The sequence below is a fragment of the Solanum tuberosum genome, unplaced genomic scaffold (genome assembly GCF_000226075.1).
Source record: "Solanum tuberosum cultivar DM 1-3 516 R44 unplaced genomic scaffold, SolTub_3.0 scf00032, whole genome shotgun sequence".
Classification (NCBI taxonomy): domain Eukaryota; kingdom Viridiplantae; phylum Streptophyta; class Magnoliopsida; order Solanales; family Solanaceae; genus Solanum; species Solanum tuberosum.
Genome location: NW_006238958.1, coordinates 145118 through 159039, shown reverse-complemented (window position 1 = coordinate 159039; position 13922 = coordinate 145118). Strand labels below are relative to the sequence as shown.

General features: G+C 33.1%; 2 protein-coding genes and 2 non-coding genes across 4 annotated transcripts; 3 read left to right on the top strand and 1 right to left on the bottom strand.

Moving 5' to 3' along the window:
- Positions 1–939: 939 nt before the first annotated feature.
- On the top strand, positions 940–1011 carry TRNAK-UUU (transfer RNA lysine (anticodon UUU)). The gene has a single exon. It is a non-coding gene; the product is annotated as a tRNA-Lys (tRNA).
- A 3376-nt stretch (positions 1012–4387) lies between these two features.
- LOC102586770 (glucan endo-1,3-beta-glucosidase 7-like) lies at positions 4388–7762 on the top strand. Its single transcript, XM_006341866.2, has 4 exons — positions 4388–4611; positions 4798–5462; positions 6271–6597; positions 7061–7762. Exons 1-4 carry the CDS (start codon positions 4542–4544, stop codon positions 7322–7324), a joined length of 1326 nt encoding a protein of 441 aa, XP_006341928.1. The 5' UTR covers positions 4388–4541; the 3' UTR covers positions 7325–7762.
- A 675-nt stretch (positions 7763–8437) lies between these two features.
- On the top strand, positions 8438–8509 carry TRNAE-UUC (transfer RNA glutamic acid (anticodon UUC)). The gene has a single exon. It is a non-coding gene; the product is annotated as a tRNA-Glu (tRNA).
- Positions 8510–11429: 2920 nt separating this feature from the next.
- On the bottom strand, positions 11430–13531 carry LOC102586441 (deoxyuridine 5'-triphosphate nucleotidohydrolase-like). Its single transcript, XM_006341865.2, has 3 exons — positions 13255–13531; positions 11942–12033; positions 11430–11847 (listed from the first exon to the last, which is right to left on the bottom strand). Exons 1-3 carry the CDS (start codon positions 13419–13421, stop codon positions 11654–11656), a joined length of 453 nt encoding a protein of 150 aa, XP_006341927.1. The 5' UTR covers positions 13422–13531; the 3' UTR covers positions 11430–11653.
- Positions 13532–13922: the final 391 nt, after the last annotated feature.

Here is a 13922-nt window from a genome sequence, read left to right as displayed (position 1 = left end):
CATAAAACTGGGCAGGGGAATATTTTTATTGTATAATTATAAGTGTATAGGACGAATATATATGTATTTGCATGTGTATATACAATTTTCTCTCGCTTTATACAAACAGAAACACAATTTATACAATTATGTTGTATAAAGCGAGAGAGGCGAGCACAGAGGAAGAGAACGAGAAAGGGAGAGTGGCGAGCGAGAATTTGGAGGGAGAGAGGCGACTGACAAACGTTTGCTACGGGGCGCAATTAAATCAAACAGTAGCTACTCCATTTATTTTAGATTATAAGTTTGTCATTCTGCACAATTATCCCTAAAAAGAATTGTCCATTTGAAAATATATTTTGACAAGTTCTCCACAATCAATTTGAGGGGGTTAGGTTTTCATAGGCTAATTTTGCTACTTATGGACGACTGGGAATACCAATAAGATCTTTACAACTTTCTTTGTGATTGTTGGATTTTTAGCATTCACAATTACGAACAGTTGTCTGTTGGTAAAGTATATTACATAAATGGATACAATTTCCTAAATTACATGGAAAAATGGCTGTCACTCAAGAGAAAAGAGAACATATGTACATACAATCATCAATTATGCTACGAGACTGCCAAAAGTTGTGGTGTAGTGACATTAATCCTCCATCCTTACCTTACATAAGTTTCGAGTTCGAACTGTTAATTTAATTCTTATTGAGACTTAAATCCTGAATCTGACTCTGATTCAACTTTCGAGCCCTTCATAATAATATGTGTATTATGAATTTTCATGTAATACCAAAAAAGTCAAATATGCCATGAGATTGGGCCAATAAGGTAGAATAGATGGGATTTAAGAAGAATTTTCACATAGATTCATGTGCTATAAAGGTTTCGATATTTTTAGATTAAATCATAGTACTTGAGCATATATTTATTGGTTTACCAGTTAATTAAGAATATCAGGCCGTCTTAGCTCAGTGGTAGAGCGCGTGGCTTTTAACCACGTGGTCGTGGGTTCGATCCCCACAGACGGCGAATTAACAAGAAATTCATTTTTATTTCCTTATATGTTCATTGTTTGACCTTACATTTCAATTCCATGTTTTCAATTATTTTATAATCTCAATTTTTTACAACTTTTTGTCTAATATTTTAGTTCTTGATTTGAACTACTCAAAATTATTTCCTTTTAATTCAGATGCTATTGTTTATTATTTTCAATTGAAGCAAAAAGTGACGATCGAGAGAGGATTTAAGGACGAACTAAGTTTGAAAAAGTAATCTTCTATTTGCAACTCAAATCTTATCTCATTTGATTCAGTATTTAATTATGTTTTATTTGATTCAGTATTTTTTTATATCGCTTTCTTACGAAGAAAGAACATAGCACACTTTTTAAATGGGTTAATTTTCTTTTTATCATAATGTAAATTCTATATAAATCAGTACTAAAAAAGTATTGTGATGAGGTCATATATTAGTAATCATTTAAACGTTGAATATAACTTTATATTTTAAAAGCATGTCTACTTGTGAACTTTGCATTTATTTTGACGTAGTGTTGATTTAAAATCTCCATTCATCTATATCTAATTGGGTTTTCCTCCCAAACTTCATCAGCTCTCTCTCTTTTTTCTTAGTTTCAAACATTATAGTAAATAATACTATAATATATAGTGGCCGAACTAGAAAAATTCAAAATATATTAAAAAATACAAATAGAAAATATCAAGAAGATTTAATATCTTATAAATAATTTTAACATTATACAAGAAGATTCAACTTCCACTTTTCTTTCTCTACATAGTTAAGTTAATGGATGTAGAAAGCTTAGCAATGAGTAATGTTTGAATGTTGTAACTTTTACTCTTCTTTTTTGGGGGTTCGAACCCCAATTATTGAGGTAAAGTTGTGGACAACTCTCCAACTGATCTACACCTCTTGTCAACAAATTAAATTATTAAGCCCTCTACCAATACATTTATATTAATATCCTTCATTAAGTTTCAAACATTTTACAGATTTTTCACTTGTTGTTCGATGTAGATAGTAAGCTAGCATTTAACCATAGATTTCCAAATATTTTTGGCAAATATTATTTGAGTGAAAATTTGGGTGAAATTTCACCATGTGTTTGGCCATAGTATTTGGGAAACATATTTGACCTTTTAGAAAAATGTGATTTATATCCATAAGTTTTAAAAACTATCAAAACTAACCATAAGTTTGTATTACAAGTCAATGGATCTTCGTTGCAACAAATAACAAGTAGTGTCCATGACACTGAAGCAATGTGGTAGTTTGGAGTGAGTGCAACAAGCATTATTCCATACATCTAGACAAAGCACGTGACTTTGTTACCCTGGGTCAATTGTTCATCATTTTCATCAACAACCATATCATCACTTTCATATTCACTGAATATTCATCACTACTTTGGTGTTCACGGAAAAATAATACAACGCAAACAATTACTATAAAGGGTGTTTTTGTAAAAGATAAAAGTTTGGTGTAAAATTTTAATTTTTAAAAGATCCCAAATAATGAGATTTGGCCCAAATACTAGAAAAAACTAGTATTTGGGAATTTGGGATATTTGCCAAAAATATTTGTCAAATAATGACAAATTGTATGGACAAACACTATTTGCCAAATTTCCCCCCAAATATTACTTGGGAAATCTATGGCCAAACGGGCCCTAAGACTCAACTAAATCCAAATTCACGTCAGGAAACCTCACAGTGAAGGTAAAGTGATTCCTAACAAAGATGATTTCAAACTCATAACTCAAATTTCAGACTTGTAGTTAAGAATGAATGAGTACTTGTTGTACTTTGCTTGTAACTATTTTTTATTCCTTTAGTTTCAAACTTTACAAAAAGGAAAAATGTACTTAATTCGAGTTAAGGGTCTATCGAAAATAACCTCTCTATCTTATAAAGGTAAGAGTAATGTTTGTGTATCATACACGGCACTCTACATACCCCCCACTGTTTTGACTACACCAAATATCAAATATGTTATTGTTTCACTTTTCTTTCTCCACATAGTTAAGTTAATGGATCTATAGGAAAGGTCCATCCAACTCCATTACATTAAAAGAATTGAAACTTAGAAAGCTTAGTAATGAAATGTTTGAATCTTCAACTTTAATTACTTTCTCTTATGGCTAAGAGATTACTTGTCAACAAATTATGCCATCTCCCCTCCTTCCTAAAGTTGGAATTTACTTTTACTTTATGCCTACATTTGCCCTAATAATTCCTAAAGTGGAAGTTCACTTTATTGTTGTGTAGAACACAAATTCTAAAGCTTCTCTTTAATTTATCTTTTACTTGCATTTAGGAAAATTAAAAAACCTTGTAGGGACTTGTTGTCACATTCAAACTAAAGATGCAAAAGTGATTCCTTAGCATAGAAGGATAAGCTATTCAAAGCACTTAGATTTTCAAATATCCTAAAGAATTATATAATTAATGATCATCTTTTCCCCTTCCTCGAGTCATGGTTAGGACGAAAAAATTCACTTATGTTCGATATTTATATCAAACTATATCAATTATAACACGGTTACTGATAGAATTGACGTTAAAATATGTATTAATTAACTGAATATGATTAAGTGATTGTTATAGCTTTATGTAAAAATACATATTGTGTGTATATTAAATTGGTGTAAACAACATATAGTTGAATTGTTTTATTTTATTACTTTGATACAAGAGGGGTCTCCATAAATTATTTTCAAACTCAAAAAGAAGGCTTTATTATCCTAATATGTGAGTGATGAGCATGATTACTGTTTACACTTTGTGGTGATAATTGACAAAACACATTTTCTGCTTTTAAACTGATTGAAAAAGTAACAACATTTTTCTTGTTATTAAAAATAAATAAACAGGTACTCACTCTTTTAGAGTACATATTATCAAAGTGGAGAAAGTTCAAACGAGGCTTAAGGAGATAATATATGTTAAAGCCATTAATTAGATCGAACGTATTCTATTTCGATCTTGTGTGTACATTAATTATTTTATCGTGTATCTTGTACATCCTATTAGAAAATATATCGATCACATTTTATCAACACATATATCACATAAGTATGATCTAAGCCTTGATTTTTCAATATTCATTTCAGTTTTTTCATTGACCGCGAAATTAAATCATATGCTTTAGTAGTTAATAAAGTGATTAGAGAATTACACAATACCATAGCCAAATTTCGTCGGGAATAAAATTTGTTTTAGATAATTTATTCTCATATATTTGAAAATATTGATGAATAGAGTTCCTCTATATCAATTCGATATAAAGACGCAGTCCCATGCCCCTTTAATTTAAAATATTAATTAATTCCCACAGAATTTATGATTCAAATTTAGAATTTTTAATTTTGTTCTCTCTAACGGTAGAAGAATCCAAACACCTTTGAAGCTTCTTCTCTATACTCTGTTTTTGTACTTTGTACTTCAAAAAACTATCTCTATTTATACTTCTTCTCCATCAATCATTTTTCTTCCATTAAAAAAAAACAAGTTTTTCAAAACAAAGCATCCTCATCCATGGCTAATTTACTTCACAATTCTTCCTTCTTCCTTCTTCTCTGCCTCTTGCATTTCGTACTCGTCGCGAGTAAGCTCTTTTACTCTTTAATTATGCTTTCATATTGTTAGAAATCAACCAAATTACATGTATTTGTCTATATTCATCGTGTTCAGTGTAATTTTTCGATGAAGGAGATTCAATTGAACAGCTCGTAAAGCATTTTTTTGCTTTTTTCTTTCTAGTTTGTTTACTAATTATATGCTAATATTACAGAATCACAGTCATTTATCGGTATAAACTATGGCCAAGTTGCGGATAATCTACCGGCACCGGAGGCAACAGCCAAGTTACTACAATCAACTTCAATTCAAAAAGTCCGATTATACGGATCCGACCCGGCAATTATCAAAGCTTTAGCAAATACCGGTATCGGAATCATGATCGGAGTAGCCAACGGTGATATTCCGCCGATGGCATCAGACCCAAACTTTGCTAAAGGATGGCTAAGTTCAAATGTACTTCCATTTTATCCGGCGAGTGAAATTATCGTAATCAACGTCGGAAATGAGGTTATGTCTTCAAATGACCAGAATCTGATGACGAATTTGTTGCCGGCGATGCAAAATTTACAAAAAGCCCTAAATGATGTTTCAATTGGAGGGAAAATTAAGGTCTCTACGGTTCATTCTATGGCGGTTATGAAGCAATCGGATCCTCCGTCTTCTGGAAGTTTCGACCCGAATATTGGGGATTTGTTGAAAGGATTGTTGGAGTTCAATAAAGCTACTGGTTCTCCTTTTGCCATTAATCCTTATCCGTTTTTCGCTTATCAGAGTGATCCTAGACCTGATACTTTAGCTTTTTGCTTGTTTCAACCTAATGCTGGTCGAGTTGATGCTGGCACCAAGATTAAGTACACCAACATGTTCGATGCTCAGGTAAAGAAACTTTATACTATGCAATTTAACTGATTATTTGCAAGTTATTACGCGATTTTCAGGTTACTATATCAGGCTTGATATGCTCTGTATATCTGTGTACGTTCCCCTCCCTAGACCCTGCCGGTGGGATTACACTGAGTATGATGTTGTTGTATATCAGTCTTGATATGTTTACTTGTTGTACGTCAACATAACATAAACCGCATATGCAACACTATAAAGATTGAATTTTTTCCAAAAGATAACCGAGATAAACATGCACGTTTTTCTTATAAGAGAGACTTACGAGTGCTTGGAATTGATGTGAACTTTGATAAGAATAAGACATAATGAACGAAAATGATGTATATAAATGATACCAACTAGTGTATCCTGAAAAGTACACTTCTTGTTGTGTTACACTTACATTAGATTGGTTATTTTATAGAAGTACTCTCTTTAGTTTGGTTAGTAACTTGTTAATGTAATTGTGTGTTTGACTTAGATAACACGGTTTTAGAGAACTTATATCCTCTTAGATGTAATTTGTAGAGTAGAATGCATATAAATCATTCATATAACTAGTTTAGGATTGAAAATAGTTGATTAATTGATTGACTGACTGCCTATCTTCTTAGATCTAATTTGTAGTAAAATTTATATGATGTTTGAAAATAGAAAGTTTACTTTCAATGAATGAATGGATGAGTTGCTAAGATGAGCTCAAAGTTTTAGAATTTGAGTCATGTCATTCATCTTTACATGTTGAGGGTATTTTGTAGGTGTTTTTTAAATTGAATAACCTAATTAAGTTGGATGTATGCAGGTGGATGCAATAAGAGCAGCGCTTAACGCTATGGGATTCAAGGAAGTAGAGATTGTGATTGCGGAAACAGGGTGGCCTTATAAGGGAGACAGCAATGAAGTTGGTCCAAGTATTGAGAATGCAAAGGCTTACAATGGCAATTTGATTGCTCACTTGAGGTCAATGGTTGGTACCCCTTTGATGCCTGGCAAATCAGTAGATACCTATCTCTTTGCCATGTATGATGAGGATCTCAAACCAGGACCAACTTCTGAGAGATCCTTCGGACTTTTCAAGCCTGATTTAACCATGAGTTATGATGTTGGACTTTCTAAAGCCAACAACCAGGTAAGAGAATCACTACAAGAACTCAATTATCTCGTTATTCAATATGCTTGTAAAATATGCATTGCATTGGTCTGTAGTAAGTGTGAAGTTGAACGTGGACAAGGTAGACCTATAATTACATGAAATGTAATTGTCTAGAAAGTCGTATCGTGGAATTTATACAGACCTAGCTACTCTTTATAAGCCATGCCAATTAGTTGTGATTAAGTTTCATGTTAGTATGTTTATTCCAGGTCCAATGTTTTCTAGGAGTCTCTTAGTCATCATGTCAATAGAAGATATAAAGAACTTCTGGTAATTTTATTTTATATTATATAATATTGGACTGAGATGAGCTATATAAAGCGACATTGATAGTGAAGATTTATGTAGCTACCTTGTCTTCAATAGATGCGTAACTGTTATAATTTCTTGTAATTTTGTGATTACTAAGGTCTGAGATGAGTTTTTTGTTTTTTCAAAGGTTCCAACCCCAAAAACTCCGGTGTCTCCCTCACCAAATGCATCCCCAAAAGCTCCAGTGACTCTCTCACCAAATCCAGCACCAAAAGCTCCGGTGACTCCCACGCTGGTTCCAACACCAAACACCACGGTGACTCCCCTGTCACCAAAGACAGAGAAAAGTGTTAAAGCAGGTGTATCAGATTCTCAATCGCAAGCAAATATCAACGTGGGGATGCTTGTTTTGAGCCAAATACTGTGGTACCCCATGCTGCATATGCGATAAATCTCTTCACCAAATTCAGTAAAGAATCGTTGGAACTGACAGCATCCCTCTCATCAACAAATCCTAGTAAGTTGCTGATCAGTTTTGTCTTCTGTCGGTGAATCTTAGTAGCTCAGTTGGTTGGTTACATGCAACTTTCACTTTGTTGGTGAGAGTTCGATTCCCCACCTTGTAATGTCCTCCCTCGTCTGCCCTTCCCGTACCTCAGTGATCCAAGAGAGAATTAAGCACTTGAGAGCAGAGGCAATTTGTAATATCAGGTAGGATAGCTTTTGTGGAAATGTTTTCCTCTTGTTCTTGTTATTTGTGAAGTGGATGGTGTATATTTTGCGTGAATAAATTGATCACGCAAAATACAGATTCTATTACATGTTAAAGGAATTTATAATTTGATTCCTTACCTATATGTCAAAGAAATTGTGATGTTTTGGTTGCTCTAAGGGGTGTTTGGATTGACTTCTTTTAAATGACTTATAAGTTAAAAGTCAAAAGTCATAAAATATGGAATCCCAACTTCTGATTTTTTTTTAAAAAAAGTACTTTCAAGCCGTTTTTATATTATCCAAACACTTTCAAAACAAAAAAATACTCAAAAGTCACTAAAAATAAGTCAATTCAAACACCCTCTTAATATCACCAACAATAAGTCACCATCATCCTTCCTTGGCTTTAGGATGTCTAGGTGCAAACACTTGAGTTTGAGGCAATGGTCTATGAGAAACAGATTCTATGGCTCCATAAACACCATTAGGGTGGGCTTGTGCCATTCGGATTGGATATGTAATTTACGATTTGGATTTTTGGTTTACGGATCGAAGAAATTACAATCTAATTCTCATCCAACTAACCTCGGACTGAATTGAATTTTTTAAGATCGGTTTGGATATTTCAAAATTTAGGTTTTGACCTTTAAGCAAGTCATAACACTTAGCAAATTCACCTGATAATTTGCTACTTTAAATTTATAATTTTCTACGGCTAACAAGGATTTAGCCCATCCTGCCGCTCATGTAATTTCATATTGAACTTAAATAGTATAATGGATTTTATAATTTGCGTGTGAATCAATTTTAGCGTACAAATAAAGCTAGACATCAATTATTACCAACAAGTTCCGTTATCGTCCAGCGGTTAGGATATCTGGCTTTCACCCAGGAGACCCGGGTTCGATTCCCGGTAACGGAATTTTTTTTTTAATATATAATTTTCATTTTTTTTCCTGTTTTAAAAAATAAGTTTTCACGTGAAAATAATATTTTTGATATAGAAACTCATTGAAACTATACACAAATTTATTCCTGCCTTATAAGATAGAAAAAATATTTTTGAAAGATTTCAATTTCTTGAATAATGTAGTATTATTTAAACTCAAAAAAGAAAAAAGAGACTTCTTGAAATAAACAACATGTTCGAGGAGACAATATACTTAAATGATCTTGACCCCCAACTACCCAAAACAGAAAAAAGAATATATCATCTCCTAAGGCAGACATCTATTCTGATTTTATCTTTTTTATATGCTGGTAGCTTTGCTTTCAATTTATATATATATATATATATTTATTTATTTATTTACCGACACCCCAAACAATAAAGGTAAAGTGGTTCCCCTGATTTATTTGGGGTGCATGGGTGGACACTTGAATTCAATTCTCACTTCAGCATTTTCTAAAATTTTATTTGACACTTTAGTAGTTAAGAGTCCATTTTTATTTCTATTTTGGTTGTTTTTTCCTTCTTTTAAAAAAAAAAGAGAGTTATACCGAAAACTTTCTAGTCTAGTGAGAAAAATGATGTAGACATGTCAATTGAAGAAAAACAAATTAACATGTCTTTATTAAAAATATGTCTATGTTAATTGAAGAAAAACAAAATTAACATGTCTATATTAAAGATATGTCTTTGTTTTTTGAAGAAAACAGATTAACATGCCTATATTAAAGACAGTGGTACCCGTTTACTATTAATTTTTGTGTACATCTCTATTTAGACTATACTTATAAAATTACACGAAATATGTTAGTGTTATTATTGTACGTGTGAAATAGATTTTGTGCATTAGAAGTAAGATATGTATGAGATCAAATTAAAGTCAAATCTAATATTCAAGAACAATCAAAAGAAAGCCACAAGCTAAGCTTTCTTTTTCATTTTTCAAACTTTAAAACTTTGAATCAAATATAATTAATATATTCAACATGTCAAAGTCAATCTATAGGCTAATGACATATGGATTTTTTTGTTCATCTTCTTTGCAACTTCTAAAGATATTAACATATCAATAATATGAGCTATTTTGGAGATGAATTTCCTCCTCCTCTTTCTTTGATTGCAATTTTCGCGATTATCATCGTGTACATGTTGATTTGTTACCTCGTTCTTGATCTAATCGATCAACCACAAGGCGATCCCAACGATGATATGGATGTTGCTCGTGACTCGGGTTTATCTCTTGAAGAGTTGCAAGAAATCAATTGTTTCTACCTCAAAGGACAAGTGAATTACTCAATATGTGCTATTTGTTTGGATGGTTTTGTTGATGCAGAATTGTGCAGAAGTTTTCCAGCTTGTAACCATATGTTTCATGCTCAATGTATCGATCCTTGGTTAGCCAAAAAACCTACTTGTCCAACTTGTCGAACTCCTTTTAGACCACGATTTTTATTCTTAAAGTAAGAAACTAAACAGGACAGTCAAGTGTTACAGTCAAGTGATATCAGTGACAGTGAGCATCTTTCTTGTCTCCTTTTGTCCCCTTCCCCAATTCTTTTTTAAGAAAAAAAAATACTATACTTCTACGTGTAGCATTAATATTCATACGATAAATTCATAAATATTTCAGCCTAATATCAATAATGTAAATGAAGAGTACAAAATTTACAATTATTTTGTAGAGGCAACAGATTCAAATATAGACCATTTTGATTTTTCAACATATGTACACATAGAATATGTTTCAAATTCGCATTTAGTGTGTGAATTAAACAATAAATACGAGGTTATAATTCATGTTTCAATGTACGTGAGTGAATATAGTTTGATCAAGTGTGAACATTCACGCATTTGTCATTGATGTTACTCAACAATCAACAACCTTAAGGTATGGCATGGGGCTCAATAATATTTTTATTAGTATTATTTTCTTACTCCTATTTATTACAAGAGCATGGAATTCAATGATTATCTATGTCATGTAAATCTTTTTTCAAAAAACCCTATCTATCCAAATGAGTTCCTCTGCTACTGAACTCCTATCCCCTCTTTTTTTGGTTGCTATTATCGCGATTATCGTGGTACATATGGTAGTTTGTTACCTTGTTCTTGATATAATTGATCAACAAGTAGATTCCAACGATGAGATATCTCGAATGGATGCTTATGACTCAGGATTATCAGTCGAAGAGTTGCAAGGAATCAGTTGCTTCTACCTCGAAGGACAAGCTAAGTCATCGATGTGTGTCATTTGCTTGGATAGTTTATGTGAAGCAGAATTGTGCAGAAGTTTTCCACCTTGTAACCATGTGTTCCATGCTCAATGTCTTGATCCTTGGTTAGCCAAAAAAACAACTTGTCCAACTTGTCGAACGCCTTTAAGACCATGATTTTCACTCTCATCAGAGTAAGAAATTAACTGTATCTTCAACATTCATATACTGTTTACTTGTATTATGTCTACTCATAAGTTCATAGTATTCTCCAGCTTTTGTCACTACTAAAATGACTTGTTACATGATGTAAATGAAAGATATACATTATTTTTCGCCTTTTTGATTCTTATAGTCAATGATGACACATGAACAAATGAAATGTATAGTTACTGGGATTAGCTAGGCCGGGGGAGCAAGGCATAAAGTTGTTTGCAGCGACAACTATTACTACAACATTCAACGGCATGAACATAGGCACATTCAGAATGTAGAGTCGGATCCCTTTATATGTATACATAATTCTAGCTGAAAGCAATGGAATCCACAGAAACTTGACCTACATTTGATTAAAAGACACAAACACATTTGGTCCGGAGGCATAAAGGTGCTTCCAACGACAACTATTACAACAGTCAACAGTATGAAGAGAGGCAGAGGCAAATACAGAATGTTGAGTCAGAGGATTCAAAAATCAATGTGATCCTTGTATATGCATACATTTTTATTTCTATTTTTTGGCAATATGTATACATAGTTCGAGCACAAATCAATTAGTTCCATTGAACCCAAAGAACTCGTTCTAGATCAGCCTCGGAGAATGAAAGTTGAACAATAAACATAACAACTGCATAACATACACAGACATAAAGCTGCTCCAGCAAATTCAAAAGCCACATTATAATTATTGATAAACCTCAACAATCTCAGGTATAGCATGGAGCTCAATGACTAGCTGTGCTATGTTATCGCCAACTTTCACCTCGAAATCAACATCAGAATGGTTGAACAGTATCACGAAAACAGGATTTTTGTCTAAATCAACCACTCCACCTCCAACATCAATGGAATGATGCCAAGACAAACTTGATCTTGCAGCTACACATATGAAACAAAAGCACAACCTTTAAAGACAGATTATGTCATTGTAAAACAAAAATGAATACATCCAGATAAGAATGTTGCAGCATACCGACACGACCATAGGTTCCTGGAGGTAAGTCTATGCTCAAGTCAGTGGCAATTTTTGCCTTGCCTCGAGCTGGAACCATAGCATCCCTTGCACTACGAACAAATTAACAATCATGAAAAGAAACAATAGTTGCTCAAAGTTTTGAATCTATTATTTGTACTTATTTAGCGAGTTTTTAACACATATACAAGGTCTAAGCCAAAACTACTGAGCTCGTGCTCAACTGAAGCCCTATCTTTTCTACTAGATCTGAGTTTGTTATCAAACAGTTCTGCTACAGTTTGAGACCATAAAATTTTTATCCATGATAGCAATCACTGTGCCTGATAATACTTTTAGCAGTGTCCAAACTTAACATATTTATATATAAAAGGGCATATAAAGCCATTTTCTTATCTGTTTTTCTGTCAAGAGTAGAAAATGTACAGTTACTGAAGAAAGAAAAAAACATAATAAATCTCTCCCCATGTTCCCTGGACCACGTTGCGGATCAGGGGAAGGCAAGAGTTAGCCTCAGTACTTCCCATCAATCACGATATTCATCTAACTAGCACTGATAGAGACTCTTTTATGTATCGGAATTAGGCATCCATCTTGTCAATAATCTATTCGTGTTCGATTCTACTCTATAAATAATGAATAGAAATAAACACCAGGTTAAATAGGGATAACAAACCATTTCCTTTTCATTATCAATATAGAATCTCCTAGAGTCGTATTGGTAAAATATTTATCTGCACCTGATGTTTACACCTTATCCGATTTGCTTCAGCAATAATCCATTTGTTGGTCACACGTAAAGTCCACCAAAATTAGCAATTTAAAATGCAGTTGCCGTAACCAACATAATTTGTTAGACAATTAAACTCCAACACTTTTGACCATTTACCAAAACCAACTCTCAAGCAAAATACTTCTCCAATATTAGACACAACTTAGGACAAAAACATTTTATTTATCATTATCAGGACATTTTTTTTTGGTGTATGTGTCCGGTGTCTGCATTGGAGCTCAAAGGAGGAATCTGGATTGTAGCGCCCATTTGGGTGCTCACAGGAAGATTTTTTCCATATACAAGATTTAAACTCAAGACTTCTAATTAAGGGTGGAACAGTCTCAGCACTGCACCACAACTCATGTTGGTATCATTAAAACATCAACATATGCAGGGTAATACTTCATACATTACAATAGACCCTTGTGGTCCGATCCTTTTGTGGGCCCACGCATAGCGAGAGCTTAGTGAACCGGAACGATTTTGCTATTATTAGATCAACAATTATAGTCAAGAAACTAATACTACTAATTTGTACCTGAAAAGATCATAAGCTGCAGAATGAGGGAACATTCTTTTGGGCAAAGTGGCCTTTTCTGATAATCTTCTCACATTCAAGAATGGTATATAACTCTTTATGACTTCACAAATATCAACTGATCCATTTTGGACTGCAAATTTTGTGAACTTTTTTTCATCTTCCATAATCAGTAAATTAGATTACAAAACAAGAAAATTGTTTACAATTTGAATTTGCAACTATGAGTGAAGACTAATGTACAGATCAATGCTCAATTTAAACTAATCTCTGTTTAATTTTTAATTATTATTCTTTTAGAATAAAGAATTTAAATGTAGCAACTCTGTGTCCAGCTAGCGAAATTCTAATTTATGGAAAAGTTAAAAAATAAAATAAAAAATGACTCCTTTCATAGTAACGTCAACGGTTTTTGGATGATTATGTATGATTGCTGTGTTAGTTGAATGATTGTCTTTTGGGCAAATTATTCGTATATAATACAGTCAAATATTATAGGAGCGGAGTACGGAGATAGAAGGATAAGGATGTTGGGATGGGGCCAAAGATCGGTGTATTGAAGGATGAAGAGTACACAATCAAAATTATATGGCACGTAAAATTGATTCACTCGGTCAAGTTAACATATTGTGTGTCGATTCGCCTAGGCTAAGATTTGGGACGTGACA